This window comes from Anser brachyrhynchus, assembly GCF_964034855.1.
Source record: "Anser brachyrhynchus genome assembly, chromosome: 9".
In the NCBI taxonomy this organism is placed as follows: Eukaryota; Metazoa; Chordata; class Aves; order Anseriformes; family Anatidae; genus Anser; species Anser brachyrhynchus.
The window spans coordinates 11,609,077-11,631,192 of record NC_137703.1 but is presented as its reverse complement, the minus strand read 5'-3'; the positions used below and the strand labels follow the sequence as shown (position 1 = coordinate 11,631,192).

Below are 22,116 nucleotides of genomic sequence, written 5' to 3'. Positions count from 1 at the left end.
ACATTTGTTAATGAACATGGGGACACTCAGGCTCAAGCAGCGTCTGAGCTGCTGCCTTACAGTAAGGGTAAGGATGGGATGGAATTTCCCTGCACCCCCTTTGGCTGATCAAGGCAGTGAAAAACACCCCTTAAAGGTGTCACCATGCAATCTGGCCTCTCCAGAGATGCCTCCTGCAAGGCTGAGGTTAAAGCCGTCGTAAGCAAGAAATAATTTCACAGCAAAAGCTGCCTGCCTTCCTCTTCTGGCCCCAGTGCTCACTCCAGCAGTGGTCAGAGGACAAGAGGAAGGGATTTCCCGCTGATGTTTCACTGCTCCACAGACAGGAGAGGGAGACTGAACAAGGGCTTCAAGCAAGCCTGCCAGCTACTGCAGCACTCTGCTGACAGCTTGGAGGAGCTGGAAATGAAAAGGCTTTGCTAGCACTCAATGCAGCAAGTCCAGGTATGGAAGGAGCAAACCTTCTGTTGGCAGCTTATAAAGCATTGGGGATTGCTTTCTAAGGGAGAATAGTTAGCTCAAGCCACCCATTTTGAGCAGTAGGTACCCTCAAAATATGGAGAACCTTCTAGACTAGCTACTGAAACAGACACCATTTTACTAAAGCTGTGCTACAGCACTGGGAAAAGCCGAGAAGTGTCCTTTCAGACTCAGACTGAAGGCTTGCACAGTGCTGCCCCTCTGAGCCCACCCTGAACACAGAATCAAAAGATGACCAGACCTGACATTTGCCACCTCTTTGTGCACTTGGAATAGCTTCATCACATCAGCCAAGCAGATACCCAACCTCAACGTGGCCTTTCCACCCTTCACAATCCTGCAAGGAAAGAGGAACATACTACCCTGTCCTGTGCCACTTTTCAGCAGCCACATCAGCCAGGCAGTATTCTGGCACCAGGGACTGCCATCAGCATGACTTGGGAAACCTTTCACTGCAGATGCAAGCTTCGGGGTTACAAACACTGCCAACCAACACCAGTGCTGCAAACATGCCATGGTTGAGCACATAAAAGATGTTTGTTGATTAGCCAAGGAATTAAGTGACAGTTTCTCAGGACAGAAATACAGAGGAACAAGAAAATCTACAGATGCCAACACAAACTTCAAAGTAGACAGGATTTATACCAAAAAGTATACAAGACTCAGGGAGAACAGAAATGGCACACAACCAGCTCAAACTCCTGAAATACCTCCTGTTACTACCTGCAAGAGTAGCACCTGGCTTCTTCACCAGAGCTATTGGTATGAAGAGCTCCGCCTTTGGCACAAACTGACATGAACCAGCAACCACCAGTGCCTCATCTGCATTCCAGTCTCAAAGTACACTGGTGAGACACCCACAGCCAAGACTAGTTACAAATACTCACTAGCTCTGCCCATCTGGAAACCCAAATCAAAAAAAAAAAGAGGGTCTGAAACCAAGTCTTCTCTTGAAGGTCAGATACAAATGAAAAACGAGTCAGTTAAGAACATCCTGAAGTCTCAGCCCTCGGTCAGCAGAAATGCAACAGTACTCAGAACATCAACTATTTTAACCCTCGGGCCACATAAACAAGCCCTAAGCAAGGAGAAAGCAGGAACAGCCAAGCAGCCAAACAAGCACAGGAGACTCCTCAGCAATTCCACCTGTTTCACCACCTCATCCCTCTCTGCTGCCTTCGCTTCAGCAGTAGAAGAGCTGGCCTGCTCCCTGTTGCAGCCCTGAGGAGGCACAGAGGAGCCTTTCCATGGGTCCCTCCCAGTCTCAGTCAGCCACAAGTATTGGCACTGCAGTTCATCACCACCAGTTACCTGTGGCACCATGCTCCCAACCAGCTTTCACAGGTGAGACAACAGGCAGAGCAAGAAGGAACTTCCTCAATCATAGAGAGCAGCCACAGCCCCACCAAGAGAGAGAAAACATCCTCAGGGAAACACATCAGGAAGGGTTTCTACTGAAACCCCTCATCTTTCTCCAAAGGTTAAAGAAATCCTCCTCTCTACTCACCCACATCGGGTCACTCAGCTCCGTATCCTGCAGCCGGACACAATCCATGCTGATTTCTATTTTATTAGTAGGGCCATTTTCAGACGGGTCATCAATGAAGTTCAAATCAATTGGCTGAACTGAGCATATAGGCCTGAAAGAAACAGAGTAACCCAGTTAAATTGGCCAAATCCTGTCCCCTCCGACTCCCCATGTGTTAGGGTGTCTCCCAGTATTTAGGCACAATCATGACCCAGTCTCAAGACAAAGCAAGAGATTCCTAATGAGCACCCACTCACCATGCCAGTGGCAGCCCCTGAGCAGGACTGGGCCTGGAGGGACGTTTTATTTGCCTGACTAGAAAAATGAGACAAGACTGCTGGAGTTAAATCACTGAAAGACAGAAGTCATGGAGGATTTATAGCAGTAACTGTCTCAGTATCAGTCATGGCAAGTCAGGAATGGGAACAGAGTTGGTTTTCTTTCCTTCAAAGGACCTGACAGTGAACTGCGCACCATCACCACTTGTCTCTCCCTAGCATCAGGAATGAGGGAAACTTACTGCCTGGACATCAAGAAAGAGCGTCATTACCCCATTTCCTTAGGGGAAAATGTTACCTATCCAGTTTATGTGGTCATAGGCTGGAAAGCAGTTGCCACAATAACCAAAAGTCTCGAAGAACGTTAGTGTCATGGATGACCCCTGCATCTGTTCCTCATAGCCCAGATAAAGAGCCTCTTCACAGCTCAAGAGCTGTCACTCAGACTCACACCCACATCTTCTAAGTGACAGGTACACAGGACTCTGAAATCCCCAACATCAGTTCCCTGAGCAACCTAACTGCACAAGTGTACTGTCCCAAAATGCCTTCTTCCACAGGTTCCACCGCAGGACTACTTACTGCTCCAGGAAGTCCCAGATATGCTGGATCACCTCCGGGCTGAGGAACTCCCTGGGCTGCGAGCTCTGGGACATGGCTGATCGGTAGTAACTCTCCTTCCAGGAGAAGTGGCTCGGAGTTTCTACAAACCTTAGAAAACAAAAAAAAAAAAGAAAAAAACACACACAAAGATATGTTGAATGCATGAGACCAACTCGATGAAAACCCATAAATAGAAGCTATTGTGTGAAAAAGGAGACACGCTAAATGCCTGGAACATTCACAGCTGTACAATGCACATTCCACACTGCTGCAGATGCTGTATTTAGACAGCAAAGAATTTGGCCACACTTCTCAGTAAGTTAAATACCTCCGTGTCCACTGGGATGCTGCATCATTAAGAATCCCAAAGAGGGGGAAAAAAACACACCTCCATTTTGCTCCTGAAACATGAGCTTTTCACCTGTAGCAGGGACTTTCACGCAGCAGGCAGAGCACTTAAGTGGTGCACAATTGCCCTCTGCCCAGCTACCTCTGGATTGCACTACCTTAGATTATTTAGTGACTTCACCTACACCTAGCCACTGCAGCAGAGATCTTGGACTACAACAAGTATTCTTTTAAAAAAACTGAAAAATTGCCATATTTTAAAAAACAGAATAAAGTTCTACCACATCAGGATATGCCTGCTTCTGTACTGCCTTTCACCTCCAATAATTTCTGAGCCCACTTGGCTGATTTCTGCCAGCTCTGCTAATTACCTTGGCCATTTTTATCCCCTTAAGCTCCCACAAGCCTCACAGAAATAGGTGGGCCCAAGAGGAGCGGTGACGAAGCCGGAGCACTCGCGCCTTCCACAGCTGCACATTCTCATCCCACTGGCCCATTTCTAAATTGAAACGCAGCAGCTTTTATGCCCGGGTCAAAATACTCAACGGCTGCGGGACACGAGGGGGAATTTCTCGAGTATATTTGCACTTGACAAAAAACCCTCAGTTCAGCTTAATTAAAGAATCAGTCAGGTGATCGCTTTTCCTCCTACAAAGATGGGGGCACCCCACAAGATTTTCATATACGAGTTGTTTCAACACAATGCTAGTAAACAGCGGTAGTCCCTGCCAGAGGAGCAGCTGTGACAGAAGCCAAGACTATAAACGGATTCCAAGGAGAATTAGACTAACATTTGTTTTGGCACATTTTGGTGCTGTTTAGCACAACAGTCTAAACAAATTGCAGGGAAGACCCTAACTTATTAAGCTGCCAAAATTAATAAAGTGTCTCAGATGGATGAATGAACAAACTACAGTTGTTCTTTTGCTCTACTTTTTTCCTGAAGCATCTATTACTGACTGCTGTCAGAGGAGCTAATCTAGCTCTTCAGTGAATTTAAAAGGCCTCTCACATTTTGAGAACGACACAGGTCTGCAAAAAGCTAGGCTTTCCTCACTGCTGCTGCTCACAAACTGCATGTTGTCTGAAAAGGGCAGATAGCTTAAGAAAACTAACAGAAATCAAGTGGTTTCAGCCCCCAGATCACAGCTGAGCGTGCCTTAAAAATAGGTGAAAGTATCACTTCAGAAGTTGCTCATCTTTTATTTTAAATAAAAACACCACCCTCTAAAACATCCAGAGGAAAAAATAAATAAAACAGAAGTACCAAAGCTAATAGCTCCATCTCCCTGATGTGAGCACATACTCACACTGAATGTGAATAAATAATCACGAGTCCTCTGAGAGCAGCAGTTATCCCACAAAGTACCAGAAATTACTCCGTGCAGGCTTTCAGTCTGGTGAGGCACTTTCAGGAGTGCCATACAGAAACCCAGACAAACAGATCTAGCCTAAAGCCTGCTGTATAACCTGAGCACCACTGCTACAACAAGCTTTGGAGGAAAGCAACAGGACAGCGTGGCCTCAGGTGAAGGAAGATCCACAGCTGCTCTGCCACTTATCACAAGCGGCCTTGACTTAAACACTAACAAACACTTTTTAGGAACTCAGTCCCAAGGTACTGACAACAGGCAGCCACACCAGCTCACTATTACCTACACAGGAAACAATTTCACCAAGAAAAAGCTTTCACAAGAGACCTTCCTCAGAGACCTTCGTTCTTCTGAAGTCTCATAGCAGTGAGGTTGCTGCATGCCATGACACGTCCCATCTCTGGTTCACAAAACCCTAGGTCACAAGAAGACCAAGCAACCAGTTCAGCCCTGCCCCCTCTGCAGCCCCACACGGCAGCAAAGCAAAAGCTGCTTCTCACAGACCTACCCCAACCAAGTACTCCCCACAGTGCCCACAGCACAGGAGAGGAGGAAGGCACTAGCTGTACAGGGTGATAGAGCCAGAAAGTTTCTTATTCTGCACCTTTGAAGCTTTCAGCGTGTTGCATCACACCACCAAAGGACACAATTGATGCGTCCCTGTACTAAACCCAACTCCAGTCTTCTCTGGAGAAGCATTTTCCAGCTGTGTCATCTTCATACCCTTGCCCCAACCAAGCTCCCAGCATACCCTTTCTGAAAAAGAGTTCCAGCAGGTTTTACCTGATGGCCAAAAGGCACATTTCCCCATATCAAACAAAAGAAGCTCCCTGGTTAATGCTTTCACAGAAGCAAGATTTTAGACTCCTTCAACCCTCTCTGCATGCAAGCCAAGCTGTTTCCTTCCCTGTGATGTTTCCAAAATCTAAACCTGGTGGTATTTTCCTTAACAAGCAGGCTTTAAGATGGTTGAGCAACCTCTGCCTACTAAACAGTCTACCAAAGTAAGCAAATTTGCTCTTCAACTAGAAAATAACAGCTGAAGACTGAGCAAGACCTATGCACGAATTTCACTACTCCAGTTAATTGTCTTTCCCCACATCAGCAAGCCCTCAGCTTCAGTAAAATAATCCCTGAGTGCCTGAAGTTAATCACAAGAGAGCATGACTTTGCATTGTTTAAATTGTTCCTACCAGCTGCTGTTTTTTTTTTTTTTTATTAACAGACACTTAAACAACACCCCGTTCACCCGCAGCCACTCATACCAAAGTGCATCACAGGAGATAGCGCTGCTAAACACAGCCTGCTGTACCAAAACACTGACTATGACAGGACAAAGCACCACAGTAAGTCCTGTCGGGCCCGCCCTCTGCTTTAAATCCACAAACTATACACTTAATTCACTGCATTAACAGCTGAAATAGTCAGCAGGCAGCTTGCCACAAGCTATAAGCGCACCAAAGTGGAACTGCGGAGGGATTTATAGCCCCCATTAAGCTGGGAGCTGAATAGGACATCACACTCACAAGTCCCCTCCTTTAGAAGCCACCAAGGGATCTTTAATTAAAATAAATAGCAGTTTAAATCTTCTCTGAGAGGCATAATCTCACCAAGAGCACAGGGCTTGCTGGCACTGTGCTGTGGCACTGCTCCTCAGCCTCTGGCTCCCAGGACGGCCTCCTGCTGAGGCCTAACCCAGCCCTACCCTGCTTATCCTGCACGAGCTGAGAAAGTCACAGCCCAGACTCCAGGTGAAAGCACTTTGCCAGATTCACCCTGTCGGCTGAAGCCTCTTGCTTCCAAACATTGCTGATTTGAAGATCATTTCCCCACCGGAGCGGGGCTGCACCCCAGCTGAATCAGTTTGCCATCACACTGACGAGCAAGAGCTCTGCAAACTGGCAGGGAGAGCAGCACACACTCCTCTAAGCTGCGCCCACTTGGAATGTTAAGCTTCGCATTTTAAAAGTCAAATAAAACTAGCTAACATAGCTTTGGGTTTTCACAAGTTTTAGTCCATTAACACTGCTACCAACCCTGGTAAAAACAGGGCTGTTTGCTCAGCCCAGCACCCTTGAGCCAGTGGGGGAGCCAGGGGAAAGCAAGGCATTGCAGCTCCCACTATCTCATTCTAACCACATACTTTCTCCTCTTTTATCACCTTTTCCCCTTCCCACATTCGCATCAAAAACATAAAGGAGAAGCAACAACACACACAACAAAAAAAAAGTCTCTTTCTGCCCCAGAAAACAATGACAGAAAAACATTAAACTCAACTGTTGCAATACAGCAGTGTTCCCCACCTAAAAAGCTAACTCTCACTACACACAACCTTTCTTAGAAAGGGCTAAATCCAAAACGCTAAGGCTTAACTTACCACTGGGACAAGGCAGGAAGTCCTGTAGAAAGGAAGACCTGGGTTTTATACAGAGCATGCCCAGACCCTCCTGTGCAGCCTCGACCTTAAAGGCAGATATCTCCTGCTTTCCTCTTTCCTGCTTTTCTCCTGCTTTGTACAGGGTTAGACCTGATGTAGGGCACAACTTAGCACCCCTGTGGTGCGTGCTGAGGACCCGCAATCTCCTTACAAATATAAGGCTGCCACGGCCAGGGGATGGCATGGTTTTCTTCGGTTTCCCCTCTAAAACACACTTGGAGTTTCAACACTCTAGACTGCGCCAGGTTAATGGTTGATTATATTGGGAAATCAGAGTAAGATACCTTAGTGAAATTTCTAGGTTGGCTTTCGGATCTGAGCACCTCCAGTTTTCCTTAGTTTCCCTGGAGCTCAGCACCTCTGGCAAGTGTGTTTTTGAGTTTCCCTTTCCCCCCTGCAGTGTGCAAACTCTCAGAAGCTGTCAGCGTGGTTTATAGATGCTGAGCTTCATGGCTTCATACTGGTTCTGTGCATTATAAAACCACAGTGTGAAATCTTGTGGGAAGAAATCATTCACAGTAGGGACAAGCAGAATGATTTGGAGCTTCTTTTTCTGTCTACTGATAAAGAACGGCTCTTTCTGCTTCTCCCCACCAAACGCCTCTCATTGGTGTACAGTTTTCTGTCACTGGGTCTGCAGTACTCAGTCAGTGGACAAAGCAGATGGGGCCAGAGAAGTCTGTCTTTGTAACCTACAGATTTTCCTGTTTGTTCACAATATATATTCCTCTAAAGGAGCTGGTGGCAGAGTAGTTAGGAAACCTTGATGCAGAGAGAGCATCTCCTCTTATTAAGAAAGCACTTCCACATTATACAAATGAACGAAAAGAATAATTAATAATGTCTAAATAATGATATCTAATGTGTCTCATTTTATTCATAGCTCTCAAAGTGCTCTACAAAGGAAGACAGAATAATTACTCCCATTTTACCTGTGGGAAAACTAAGGCACCAGGAGGTCATAGGATTACTCATGGTTACTCAGCAAGCCAGTCGTGCAGCCAGAAATACAGCCTTGGTCACCGGAGTGCCAGCCTGGTGCTGCACAAAAGGAACTGGTGATTTGGGGTGTCTAGGCAGAGACATTGAAAAGAGACTCGGTATCTTCAGGTACAGTACACACTGCACTTCCTAGAGCAACAAACCCCAGACTTCATTTATCTTTAGGCACCAAAATGCTGATGCCCAGGAATGAAAATCAGGGCTGCCAAAATGCTGTGACTTGCTTTACACCACACTTAGAGTTGAGGGTAGAGACGGGATTCAAATCCAGATGTCCAGGCTAAAGACTAACCTTTCTTCCTGTATGTTTACAGCAGTTAACCACTGAACAGCCCCTCATTTATGCATATATTAATATATTAGCTCTCCATTGTCACGAGGTGTGAGCTTAGTAGGGAAGCAAGTCGCAGAGCAGAGCAGTCGGCAGCCTCAGATTGGCTTTAGCAATCCCAATCCACGTGCTGGTCTCTGCCTTCTCTGGTTACGCATGGAAGGGCATCAAACCGAATGGTAAACAAATAATTATAAATTCATGGGAACTATGCTTAGCTGCATGAATCTTGCTATTACTTGGATGTTTAGTCTTAAAGTGGGGAGGGGGCTCCTTCTCGGACCTCACCATTGAAACTCGAGGAATTGGCAGCGCTCGTCCTGCCGGAATTCCCCCCCGCTCTGCATTTTAACACCACCGTGATTTGTAGACATCGCTACCTAATGAAGCGCACAGCTGTGCAAGAGGAGAAGGAAGCGGGGTCTGGCAGCACGGGACAGGCGTGTGCCTGGCAGGCAGCGTCATCTGGAATTCCCCAGAGCGAGGAGCGTGCTCAGCCCCCCGGCCACCCTTGCCTGGCCAAGCGTGCCCTGGAAGCGCCCGATGGAGAACTTCTGCAACCAGGCATGTTCCTTGCCATGAGCAGGGGGAGCAAAAGGAAAGCCCACAGATAGACAGGGAGCCCGAGAGAGGCTGATTCCCATTGCAGCAGAGGCAGGTCCTGCTGAGCAGCAGTCAAAAGTATTTATGCTCCTTTAGATTTCCAGCCCAGCTTTCAGATTTAGCTCTCTGCAATCTAGATTTCCAGCTACTTCTCTAAATCCTTCAGATTGTCCTCCCATATAATACTGTTCCTATGTGTCAATCCTATAAAGTAGTTCCAGATGAAGGGTGATGGATGCATGGGTTTGGAAGGGCAAATGTAAGGAATAACAAACACTGACACAGGATTATTTTTTTTTTGAGAAAATACAACTTTCACTGATAGTTCAAATGATCATCCTTTTTTTTTTTTTTTTTCCCCCAGATCCCACATTTTTTGGACGTTTCCCAGATCCAATCTGCAGTCTTGCTGAGAAATGTATAGACAACGGCATGGGTTATAGGAAAGGGCTGCAAGGAAAAAAGTGATCCAGCAGCAGAGATGTGCAGTAGAAAACTGAAGAGGCTAACTGCCCGAAGGGTGAACCCCAGTCTCAGAAGCAGCCTCCAGCTTGGGAGATTTGGGGAGCACGTGAGTGGAGCTAGGAGTGATAGCAGCAAAGTATTCTGTGACTCTGCTGGGGTCCTGGGGTCCTACAGCATCTATCGAGGACAGCCTAGGGAGGCCTGGAGCTTCTTCCTATTCTCTAGGCAAACGATACGTGTATTGTACATACCCTGCTTCAGCTATGAGGTGTATGATATTTAGAAGAATTAAAGCAGTTTTGTCTCAGAGGAATGCTGACTGCATGGCTTCAAAAACTCAGCATTCTGGTAGAGTCTGCTCTAAGTGTATCCCAGTTTCCCTGTGACTTAATTTTCTCTTTTGGGGGTGTATGTGTGTGAGTGGAGCAGAAAGGGGGAGGAAGGATGGTTCAGCTTTCCGGTTGCTCTTTGCTCGAGCCTTCAGTGCGAGGACAAAACTGACCTATATCAAAGAAAGTGAAACTGCCTGCACGGAATGATCCTCCTCATTCACCATGCTGAAAAACACGAGGGGGATTTTCTCCCATTCATCATCTTCTTTCAGTTAGAGTCATCTTGCGTTTGACAGTGCCTGCAGTGGATGCAACCTTTTCAGCTCCGCGGTGTCCCCTCGAAGCACGTTATATCACTGCAGCCCCAGCCCCACGCCAGCACCCTGCTCCAGCAGAGCTCCCTGGGGAGAAAAGGGTGCTCCGTGCACCAGCACAGCCCTGCTGAGGGGCTCCCGGCCTGGGCACTGCACAGCCCACTGCAAACTGCTTCTGGAAACCAGACAGCTGCAGAAAGTCAGCACCAACCCACCGCCCCATCTGCTATCTACATCTTATCATTACCAGCCTGACAACAGTGACCACTTCTTTGAGGCATTTCTTTGTCCTCAGGGCTCCAAGCAGCTAATTGCTCCACCAGAACCAGGCGTCATCCCCTAATTGTCACTGCAAAGTACCCCTATTTCTTTTTCCTCCATCCGTTAGCGTCCTGTGAACTTTCCCAGACCTCTCTTATCTCCCACTCACCCTGGACACCCCCTTCTCCACCCTCAGCTTCTCACCCATCCTTGGAAACTACCTCCTCACCCAGCCGCGGACATTCCCTCCCCTCTGCTTGGCCCAGACACCCACTCCCTTTCTCAGCAGGGGCAGAGAGAGACAAAGCTCTGGCCAAAGTGTAAGCGCTGCCACAGCATGTCCTCTACCGTGCAAGAAGTTTTCCTGCCCGCTGCTTGCTAGTATGGGATACAGAGCCCTCGTAACCTCCAAAAAACCACCCAGGAGCCTGAGCAGCCCACTTCAGGAAGCCAGTGTTAGAGCACGAGGCTGGGGCTCGTGCCCGTCTTTGCCCTTCCATTTCACAGCTATGGCAATGCCACCAGCTTTGTAGAGCACACAGGGACCTGCTGACAATCCTTACATCTCCAGAGAGACACTGTTCCGAGACTTTCCCAATTTAAATAGTAAAAGAAAATTTAAATCTCCGTCCACTTCTGAAAGGCATTGTAAAACCAATTAGGAAACAGTCGCAATTGTATTATTTTGTAACTCACTTTTGCAGCCAATCCTCGCCCCAAGCCTATCTGCAGCGATGCTTAAAGGTGGTGCTCATCTGGAGAGGGAGCGGTGGGAGCTGCCGGGCGGAGGGGAAAGCTGTGCTGCACTGAGAAAGTCTCACAAGCGACAGGAGTGGAAAATCCAGGCCCAGCCCTCGAAATTCTGAGGTAATTTTAAGCCAAGTTTGAAAAGAAGAATTGCAAGGTAGACTTTACAGGGAAATTGTTCAGAAACATATTCAAGTCCATTAAAAAAGAAGAAGAAAAAGAAGAAAGAAATCCCTTTGGCCTACACAAAAAGTGTTTCACTTGCTCAGTTTTAGATGCTGCTGTGCAGTACAAAGGGAGCCCCTGATTTCATCAGGCAGCTCCTTTCTTGAGGTGAAGGAGGACAAACGCAGGCATTAAATGCCAAAAGCAGCCCAAATCAGCTAACCCCATCCCTTCTGGCTATTCAGACCTCTGCAACACCAAGGATTAGTGACAGAAAATAAAATGAACAGCCCCAGGAACAAAAGCGTGAGTTCATTTTTAAGATTACAGTCATGACAAAATACAGCTATTACAGGCCTTCAGCACTGCACTGTAGTGATTTTAGGTACGGAAAAAGGAAAATAAAACAGTTCTGAAAAAACGATGGTCAGAAACCTGACCTTCCTGAGGCTTTCTGAATCCAGTCCCCCCTTTGAGCTTTGCTTATCAATATTTTCCCTCGAGCATTTACCTAATAATAATTTTTGCAGCAGCCTGTTGCTGTCCATTTTTTAACAAGGAGCTTGCTCTTAATATTTCCCACAGGAAACGAGGAGGCCTGGGTTTTCCCTCTTTTAACTATTGTCTGCTAAAATGTTGCAGTGCTGCGTGCAGCCAACATCTCTCAGGTTTCACTAGCCTACTTCCACCACTCCAGCGCAGAGACCACAACACAGAACGAGAAATCGCTGTATTTATTACAGACGGTAAAATAACTCAGCCAAGCGCATCAGAGCTTCAGAGAGGCAGCCAGGGTATAGGAATGGGCTCTCACGAGATGCTACATGGCTCTGGAAAAGGCCAGAGCTTGGAATTAACATCTCCTCCTAAGGGCTGAGCATGCACAGAGCAAGTGCCAGCCACCAGCAGCACGTTGCCAAGCAGGCCTAAGAGAAAGCCCCCAGATGAACGGTTTGCCACGAGCACGGCCAGTCCCCCGAGCCAGGGACGTGCACGGCGCCAGGGAGACCTCTTTGGGTTCCTGAGCAGCTTGCTTGTCAGCACAATGAAAGTGAGATACATGGAGAACAGAGCAACTGTTACAGTCAGTGCAGCCTTGCTTGAACTGAGACTTGGGCACCTTGTTCTGCCTGCTGCTGGGAGGTTCAGTGGGTAAAGAGGCGACAGAGTGTGGCCGTGGAGTTTGGAAAACCAGGCAAACCCAGCTCAGGTCACTGCAGATGCCCAGGTCTCTGCCCTCCATGTCCCCAGGATGGAGGTGCTGAGTGCAGTTTGTGGGTCAGGACCGAGGTGCTCAGAGGGCTGTGGTCTCACCTCGGGTCTCTGCAGCGCTGGGGCAGCACCCTGCAGCTCGCTCTCAGCTCCGAGCAGAGCCTGGCAGAGGTTTCCTGCGTGTGCCATATCACCATCGGTGGCATTTAAGGGCACGCGTTCCCCAGGACACCACCACGCTCCAGCAAGGACAATTTATTTTAAATGTGCTGAGATGCGAGCCTTTTTGATGCGTGCAGGAATCCGGTCCTCTCTCTGCCGGGGCCTTCCCAACAGCTCTTGGGGTTGGTTTGCCCAAGGGGAAGGCACTGGGCAGCCCAGCACGCCGAGCAGCAGGTGCTGAGATGCTGCTGTCCCCGGTCACACAGGGCAGACAGTCCCCAAATCTGGCTGCCCTGAGGAGGGGCTGGTGAGGGGACATCCCAGCAAGGGGACATCCCATGCAGGTTTCGATACAGTCCCCCCACGGCGAGGGAGCAAAGCAAGAGAAATCCTGCAGCCCATGCTGGTTTTCAGCCCCAGGATACTACACACGGCAGAGCATTTAGTCATACAAATATAATCAAAGAGGAGAAGGACAGCTTCCCCAGACAGCGAACGTGAAATACGTGATTCTTTTTTAGGACAGAAGGGTCTCACAGACTGTCTACAGCAAAAGACTCGTGACATTTTGAGCGTTCAGGCAAGGCTCTTGGCTCCCTGCAGCACCTACTCTTCCGAAAGCCACCTTAGTCTTTGGTTACACAAACCCTTTTATTGATTAACCACTCAGGGGACTTACAAAGCCTCTCAAACTCTCTCGGGAAGGTTGAATTTTACAAAAATAAAGTAAATCATCACGATAATGCAGAAAGTCCCTAGAACTCTTTAAAAGCAGGAAATTGCAAAGAGCAACATCCTGTGGTTCAGTAAATAATTAAAATGCAAACCAGAAACACCAGCAAAACAGATGTTAGGTGCAGTCCTGCACTGTGAATTTGGTTGAAGGTCTCACTTGTTACCTCACAGCCAACCTGCTAAATCCAATGTACTTTGGATGATAAAAAAACCCAAAACTTCCATTCCTACCCCTGCCACCATTGATGCTCCTACTGGAAAATGAGGTCTTCTACTAAATATGATGCTGGCTGCATTTTTCAGCTTGTAGCAACTCTGTGGCAGGCCAGCTATTGCTAAGCCCAAGGGCAGAGAATCCTTCTCCCAAAAATAAGAGCACTTGCAAAAACCTTTCTCTACGTCACAAATTAGCTGCAAGACAGGGCAGATGAAGGACAAAGAAATAAGAACAGATTATAGTCCTGGAAGACAAGGACAAGTAAACTGCTTATCGGAAATGCTGCTAGTGTGTATGGGAACAATACCTGCTGTGCTCACGGAACCCTTACTTGTGCAACTATGCCTGGTGTTAGGAAATTACAGGCTTGGCTCCCTATAATTTTATCAATACACTGCCACACCTAATGTGATTTATCATTTTTGCTTGTGATTATCTTAAAGCACTAGCTCCTGGAGTGCTACGAGTACACCAGAATTCCCAGCTCCACCACCAACAGGAATAATGTTGCCAGCCTGCATGTTTTGAGAAGAAAATTCAAAAACAAAAATGAACAAAGTTGGAAGAAAATGTAAAGGATTTTTTTTTAATATTAGGTTTTTATTCTTGTGTTATGTGACCACCTAATGCTCGTGCTATCTCTCAGAGCTGCTGCTCACATTGCAAGCTTCTTTCCATGCATTATTTCAGCATGCATCAACTTAGGGGCAGACCAACATACTAAACAGGCATCTTGAACCTCCCCCCAGCAAGGTTTCGTAAACAGAATTATTTGTGTGTTGCAAAGAGCCTGTTGAACCCCTGATCACTTACAGCAGGGTTTCCCCCTGCTCACTCTTCGGGGCGGCTGTTCTCTTTATAGCGCTATGCACTAACTGAATTCCCCTTGCTCATCTGCATCAGCGTTCATTATGTCAGGCCACCTGTGGCATTCAAACACCTGACAGGAGTTGACTCAGCAGCAAAATCCCACAGGGTGATGGTCTGGTACACCACGGGAAGTCATTGCAATCAGGCACCAAGAACACACGGGTAAGCCTTAGGAACAGGTACGGATGTTTCATGAGGCTATATAAGCAGGTGGAAGGATATTATCTATTTATTAGCAGCAGACCTAGTCAAACAGCACTCAGAAGTCCATTAGAATGAGGCATTTTCCTTCTAATTATTTCAGTTTTGATCACAGGTTACAGCTCCTCAAAAAATTAAAGTGAACAGCAGTGAAAATGCGTATGGAGTGTAACTGCTGGCTCCCACCACAATGCCTGAGTTCCCACAAAGGTTTTCACAGAAGTGCAAAACTAGCTCAGAGCTCAGTTCCTTGTGAAGGCACCAAATAAATACTCAGGTTTCCTTGATTTCTTATTCCATGGTTATAAAATCCTTGTTTTATAAGAGGAGCCGTTGCAAGTCAGCTTGTATCAGGGAGGTACCACACAAATCAGCACGGGATTATATTTATAGCATGTACCACCAACACCCTAAACATCTCTAAACAGATGAGCTATTGAGAACTTGATTCTTTAATCTCTTCAGCTTTTTTTTTTGGAAGTTGAAGTTGAGCAAGATCCTATGAATTAGGTATTCTCTCCTCGAAGCAAAAAGGACCACATGAAAGTCTTCACACATTCTCCTTCCAGTCCTTTGAGAGTTGGAAAAAACAGAAAACGGTCAATTTGGTTCCCCCTTAATCCTTTAAGCAGCACTAAAAGGACCTCCAAGCAGACAAATATTATTTTTTTATTTTTTGACACTCTGAAGAGCCTGTACTGCTTTGAGGAGGAAAAGAGAAAAGTGATGTCTTTGGCACTGGCTGGGAAGGGGCTGTGACAGCCTCAGCACAATGAGGTTTCTCTGACACAGAGCAAAGAGGTCTGGTCGGGGCTAAATGGAGGAGGGCAGCGAGGGAAAAGCAGACTGCAAGGGCTCTGCTGGGAAGAGAGAACTTAAGAGAAATGGAGTTAATGTGATGCTCTTGAGCAGTGTTTTGTAAATCTTCTAATTCCATCTTCTGAAGAGACTGCTGTATAAGAGCAGGAAAAAAAGCAAAGAACAGACCTCGAAGGTGAGAGAAACGCCTCCCCTCCCACCACCACATGTCCTCGGCAGGGTGCTGGGGGGCAGCTGAGAGGCACAATGGTGGCAGCGTGCCCTCCCTGCGGAGCTGTGCCGTGGAGCCCTCCCACCCACAGGATCACGCCGTGCTAGGGCTCAGCACACCACACGCTGCCCCTCCTGCACGCCTGGTCCATCCAGGGAACCCCCTTAGGATTTCTACCAGGGGTGAAAACACAGCCGTGAGACCACCACCTCCTGCACACAGGAGAGCGCAACAAGGCCAAGAAAAAAGCCTCTCCCCAGCTCCCCTCCACCTTTCCCTCCTCCAGGAGGCATCAACTACGCCAAACACACCACGAGCTGCTCAGGACTGTTTCTGGCCCCTCTCTGTGTCTTTGGAAAGTACCTGCTGTACCGCTGGCTGTTTCTGCAAAAAGACCTATGCGAAGCCACGTGGCTTTCCTCACTTGGCTTCAGGTCTTTCTGCTAGCATGGCAAATCTGGGCTCCCATCTCAAAGGTGACAGCAGATTAGACTTGTCAACCCTGTCACACCTGGAATTAGGTTATTTTATTCAGCACCACACAGTACGAGGAAAGAGGAGAAGCAAAAGAAAGAGGAAAAGGTAGCCCAAATGCAAGCGCTCTGCAGAGCTCTGCATACGAGATGAACCTCTCCTGCAAGATATTAACCTGTTACAGCTTAGACACCACTCTGCCCCAATAACCCCAGCTAATACCCAAACGAAAGGATTGCTGCTGACACCAGCACTGAATCACGGCTGTGAAGGGACACAGTTGCTCACCGCTGCCTGTGATCAGGAGGGGCAGCTTGCATGCATTGCTTGAATATGCCCCCTTCCAACCCAAAGGGAGGAAACCTGCTGTTTAATTACTAATCATTAATGATAGGAGAGCATTGCCTATCAGCACTGATGAGAGATACAGAGAGTTTTTCACGTTTATGCTGCACTGCAAGCGTTAACATTGGCGAGGCTCCTATCTGATAACTGCCATTCATTTGCCAGCCCTGTCTGATAGGTGTGGGAACTGAAGAAGAAAGGTGAAGTGACACGTGCAAGGCTCCCGATGAAAGATCCCTTTTGAACCCCGGAGTTCTGGCCCTGCTCACCAAAATCTGTCTGGATACAGCACCCAGCAGACAATGCTGCCATGCCCTTCCCTTCCTTCCGTGCCCAACTAATTTCTGACAGTTTCCCTCATTCCCTTCTACCAATAGATTTCCTACATAATTGGTTGCTTGTTTTCTCCTTTGCTTGATTGTTGTGTTCTTTTTGATTTATTTATTTATTTTAGCAACTCCTCAACCAAAACCCAGAGCCACGTCTGAGACATCCAGTTTCCAGCACGGCCCCGTTATTAGCAAGATCTGGGAGGCTGGGCTCACATCGCGCTGAGAACACAAAACCAGAAATGAAAGAGGAAAGAGCAGTTAGTGCGAGGGGCCTTTCATTCAGAAGGGAGGAGCGAGCCACAGCAAATGCCTTCAAACACTGGCAACCCGAAATTAGCCTGGGCGCGGGGAGGGGGCGAGCAGGGCAGGCAGGACCCCGTGCAGAGCACGAGCAGGTGCATTCCCCACAGCCCCAAAAGAAGGGAGCTCCTGGGCGAAGCACAGCCTAATGACCATTATTTCCAAGAACACAAGTAACTTATCTGTAAACATCACTCCCCCAGCCAGGCATTAGCTGGAAAAAAAAAAAAAGAAAGAAAAAAAAGCAGCTTTGGAGAGCGAAACTAATTACATAGCTCTCAACAGCTGGACTTTGATCATAATTACAGTGCCGTCTTCTTTTTGCATTAGCGTCTTTCAACTGCAGCTAGGTGGGCACTTCTTGGAAGGTGGAAATCCCGCCCGTTTCACATCAGTCGTTTTATGACTCAGAGCTAGCCTGGGTTTTCTGCAGCAAAGGATGAGCTCCGGCTCCCATGTTACTATCTGAACAACAATTCATGGGGTCAGGCTTCAATACAGGTGCCTTCATCCTTACAGCATCTCCTTCCCAGGGTCAGGAGTCAGAGCACTGAGCCTGCTCTAGCACTGATTTCAGGCATTTCATGTCAATCCCTTTATAAAGGAAACAGAAGTAGAAAAACTTGGAGGTTTTGGTTTGATTCTCTTGCTGCTGAGTTTTAGCATCTTGTAGATGTTTCTGCTTAGAGGCAGAGCCGAGTCTGGATGTACCTTTCCAAGCTCATGTCAGGCAGCCGCACGCTGTGTCTGCACCCCTCATTTCTGCACAGGGATGTACATCCCGTCGGTGCCCGGTACCCCTGTGCCCCTCTCACCTGGGTGCAGCTCCAGCACCCAAGCAGGGCTAGTAAAGGAGGAGACTGCTTGTCCCCTGTCCCAGCCGAGCTGTCTGTCCTTTTGTGTGATGCAGGGAGTGCTTTTGCTTTGATAACCAAATTTTGCAAAGAATTAAATAGCCTAAATGAGAGAGATGGGGCAGAAACTGCTGAGACTGGGACTGGGGCTGCCTAAACCCTAAGGTGCAGAGCTGCCAGTCCAGGCACCCAACTCTTTTTCTCATCTGTGGCACTGTATTACTGCACTGTTTGGATGCAGTGCGGTGAAACAACAGGCAGTAAGCATGCAAGCATTATAATGGCACATCAGTGAACCCTCCTGAACGTGACCTGCATTCATCTCTTGACAAAGGAAATGTTTCAGCTGGCTCCCACCCTGTCTGCCTGCCAGACACCCCCAAAGTGAAGGGCTGCATAGACGAAGCAGTGGCAGGGGGTAAATCTAAGCCACAAATCTTAGCACGAACTGGGATTTATAACTGCTTCCCCTTCCACCTCGTCCCATGGCTCCTGGAGGAGTCAGCCTGGGACACACAACCCAGAGCTACCTCCACCATGGAAAGGAAGCCCCTGTGGCCACCAGGATCGGACAGTAACAGGGCACAGACCTACACGGACGTCAGCATGACCACGTTCCCTCCCTTTTCAACAGGGTTTCAATCACTTTTCACGACTGCTATTTTGCCAGCATGCCTCAGCTCAATGTTATTGGTTTGCTGTTTATATTCTCATTGCATATAATTTTAAGGAAAGATATATTCATACAGCCAGAATTGCAAAGAAGCATATCGGTATTAGCTAAATAAAGCGCTTTGACCACATCAAAGCAAAAATGTTTCAAACTGTAAAATAAATGCAATTATGAAACTGTTTAATTTTGTTAAATCAGTCAGAAGAATGTCACCCAGCGTATCATGAAAGATATCCAACTGACGGAGCTTAAAGCTCAAAGTGTGAATGTCCTCACACCAAGAAAATTATTTCAGGGAGCAACTTCCAGCTGATTTTGACCACGCAGAGCATGGCCGCTAATAACTGGACAAACGCCGCTCTCAGTTCATGAAAACAGACATGCATAACAGCTGAGACATGTTGTTACTCTAAGCCAGATCTTGATCAGGTTTTATGACCAAGGGGTGTCACAAACTTTATCTGTCCCAAGCTGTCCCGAGGCTTCCCACAGCACAATGGTCACTTACAGAAACCCCTCGCGCTGCTAAGGAGCAGCATTTCTAGAGAAAGGCCTGATTTGCTGGAGGATACAGATTTAAAGGTGTGAAAGGCCCATCCCAATAGTTCTATAAAGTACAGCCCAGGGAATTTTATTCTTTAATTCCTGCTCCCAATGGGATTTTTGCTTGAGCTGCAGTGCCTATCCTACAAACCCGTTCTTTGACACAGGATGGGATGGATAGGATGTTCATAGCATCTGGAAAGCTGTCCCAGAGCTCAGGTACCCTTGCTAGTGCACCTCTGAGCTTTCCAATATTTAAATGATATATAAAGACCCCACTGCTCCCAGCCTCACTCTGCCCTCCTGGATGGGTGCTGCTCCAGCATTGCTCTCCTCCCAGCCACACGCAGCTCCCAGGTGGGTTTGGGAGAGCAAAGCATGGCCTCGCAGCCCCGTGTTCGTGTTGTGGAAGGTCTCGCCAGGGAAACCAATACCCCCGGCCTTGTTCCACATTCCTCCACCGCAGCAGCGCAGCCAAGGACCGCGCACTATGTCCCAGCTCCCCTCCTCTCCTTCCCTGCCACCGGCCCCGAGCGCAGGGTGGCACCGAGCGCCCGCACATTAAGGGGGAAAAACAACAACACTGTGACAAATCATAATAGCAGGGTGGGGGAAAAAAAAAAGTAGAGATCACAGCGGCCGAGCCCTCTCTTCAGCAGATGGCTATGCAACACATGCACGGTGCAGAGGATGAGTTAACAGTTAACCCTTCCGCGGATCAAATGCCGTGGTGAGACCCCAGGCAGGGCTTTTGCAAAGCACAGCCAGAAAGTAGCCTTAAAGCAGCTTGACAAGCGACCGCACTCGGAGGATTTCACCTCCCTGAACTTTACGACTGGAAAAATACCATCTACATGTCATTTACATGCTTAAATATAGTAGCTCCTGTTGGGAGAAACAAACAAACCGACAATGTGATACCGTGATACCTCATGCGGACATGCTCTTTTATCTGCTGGAAAGTTATAAAACACAGCTTAACAACAAAGCTAAAATAAGAGTGGTTGTCAGGCTCTACATTGGCTGTTAAACAGAGTGAAAAAAATATTCTTTGAGAAGCGCTCTCTCTTAGGAGATGTTTTTTCTTCCCTGCATCTTTTAAATGATTTATTTATCCTTTAAATTCCCAAATCTCAGAGCTTAATAATTAAGCTTATATTCTTTCCATGAGTTTTTCATTTAAAGAAACAAATAAATACACTATAGAAAGCAAAAGCAACTCCTGCATGTCCCAAAGCACCGAATAACCTTCACCTCCAAAACACAGGGAAAAGATACTATCAGCTTTCACGTTATTTATCATATATTTTTTCCTCTAACTCCAGAGAGGAAAAGGCTGATATCTTAAGCGGATGCCTATAATTAAACAGTAACCTGTTAGAAAGCCAAAAATAATAATAAGCTCCACTGAGCATGAAGAGAGCGGCACATTTTTTCCGCGTGCAGCCCAGCTGCCGCCGGACGATAGCAGGAAAGTTAACAATTACACAAGACACCGAGATCAAACCTGCGATAGGAGGGGGTTACGTCACGCTCAGAGACTCACCGCTGGATGCAGGGATCGGGGTAGTACTGCAGGGTGGTGAAAGGTGCCGCTTCAAAATTCATTTCCTTCCAGCCCCTCTTAGGGTCCGAACAAAAAAATAATAATAAATAAGTAGATATAAAGTCAGCCGGCTAAAAGCAATAAGGTCAAGTGGTACACAAGATACAACTTTAGAGATTTATTTTGCACTTGCAGATGGGTGGGATCTCCCGGGGACGTGGCCAATGGGATTCATCAAGTGACCCGAGCATCACCACCAGTCCCTCCTCGCCAGCTGGGCATCTTCTGCGCGGATATTTTCCCCTCCTCTCAACATCCTTAATAAACTTGGGAGTACGTCGGCCACACTTGTTGTTGGGAGCTCATCTGGGGCATCTCTGAACTTCTGATCTCGCCGGTCATTGGTCGCCTTCCTGCCTGACTTCACGGTTTAATTTTGGCAGCTCTTGCGATTTTGCAAACTGCTGTGGCTGATGGTCATCCTCGTCTCCAGATGGCCGGAGTTTCCTCTGCTGGGTGCAGCACCCGCGCTGGATTTTGTCGTGCTTTAAAAGCTTTCCTGGTCAGCTCTGTGGCTAATACCTGCGTAACGTTGCCTGGGGAAATTTTCTTTTTCAGTCTCTCTCTTGTCACAGTTCAAACTGTCTGTTGTGGTCATAGTTTCAAAAGCTGAATGACAAAATATGGGGAAATTCCTCATTTAAATTTAACTCTGAACTTTTGCTCTTCTGCCTCCCCTTCCTGCCTCCCCTATCCCCCCCAAAACATCTGATGTAATTGTAAATGCTTTGCTCTGTATCTTTTCACTGAGAGTTGAGGTATTTGTGTTAGTGTTCTTAAAATAACATAAACGTTTTTCACATGAAAAATTACAATACTTTCAAAGATCCCGAGGAGAGAAGAAAAGTAAAAAGTAAAGAAATAAGCATGACGTCTTTTTCAAGCCACTGAAGCCTAAAGAAACAAGAGCAAAATTAAGTCCAGGAAACCAAACTACCAAAGGTGAAAGGAAGATCATACCTTCATGAAGAAAACTACATGCCAAGAAGGGAATCTTTAATTCCCCCCACCATTTTTAATTTATTTTTTTGGTAATGACACAGATAACCATTCAGGAAAGCAACCTGCTTTATTCCCCTGTTTTTCCCCCTCCACAGCTTGTCCAAATAGTACAGGCTGTAAACCTATCCTGGTTTTGTGGTTTTGGAGAATGAATGAAATATGAATCAGGAGCTAAATTAAAATGGATTCCAGCAGGAAAAAATAGCATGCATATATCTATGCACCAACGGGGCCACGTCTTTAAGCAGACACATACGTTTGTGCGTGGGGAGAGGGGAGGGTGCTGCCCGATA

General features: G+C 47.2%; 1 protein-coding gene across 7 annotated transcripts in view; it reads right to left on the bottom strand.

The window, feature by feature from the left end:
• The window catches only part of TP63 (tumor protein p63), a 154,308-nt gene that overhangs the window by 81,276 nt on the left and 50,916 nt on the right, over nt 1-22,116 (bottom strand). For 4 of the 7 annotated variants that reach the window (XM_080603947.1, XM_080603951.1, XM_080603949.1 and 1 more), the window contains exons 2-4: nt 20,762-21,430; nt 2,869-2,997; nt 1,988-2,120 (exon numbers count right to left, since the gene is read on the bottom strand). In XM_080603947.1, coding sequence (XP_080460073.1) covers nt 1,988-2,120; nt 2,869-2,997; nt 20,762-20,823 — 324 coding nt within the window. In that variant the 5' untranslated portion in view covers nt 20,824-21,430. Of the gene's footprint in view, nt 1-1,987; nt 2,121-2,868; nt 2,998-6,220; nt 6,365-6,987; nt 7,064-20,761; nt 21,431-22,116 lie in introns of those variants that run through there. The other 3 variants (XM_080603953.1, XM_080603952.1, XM_080603946.1) reach the window with 3 other exon arrangements.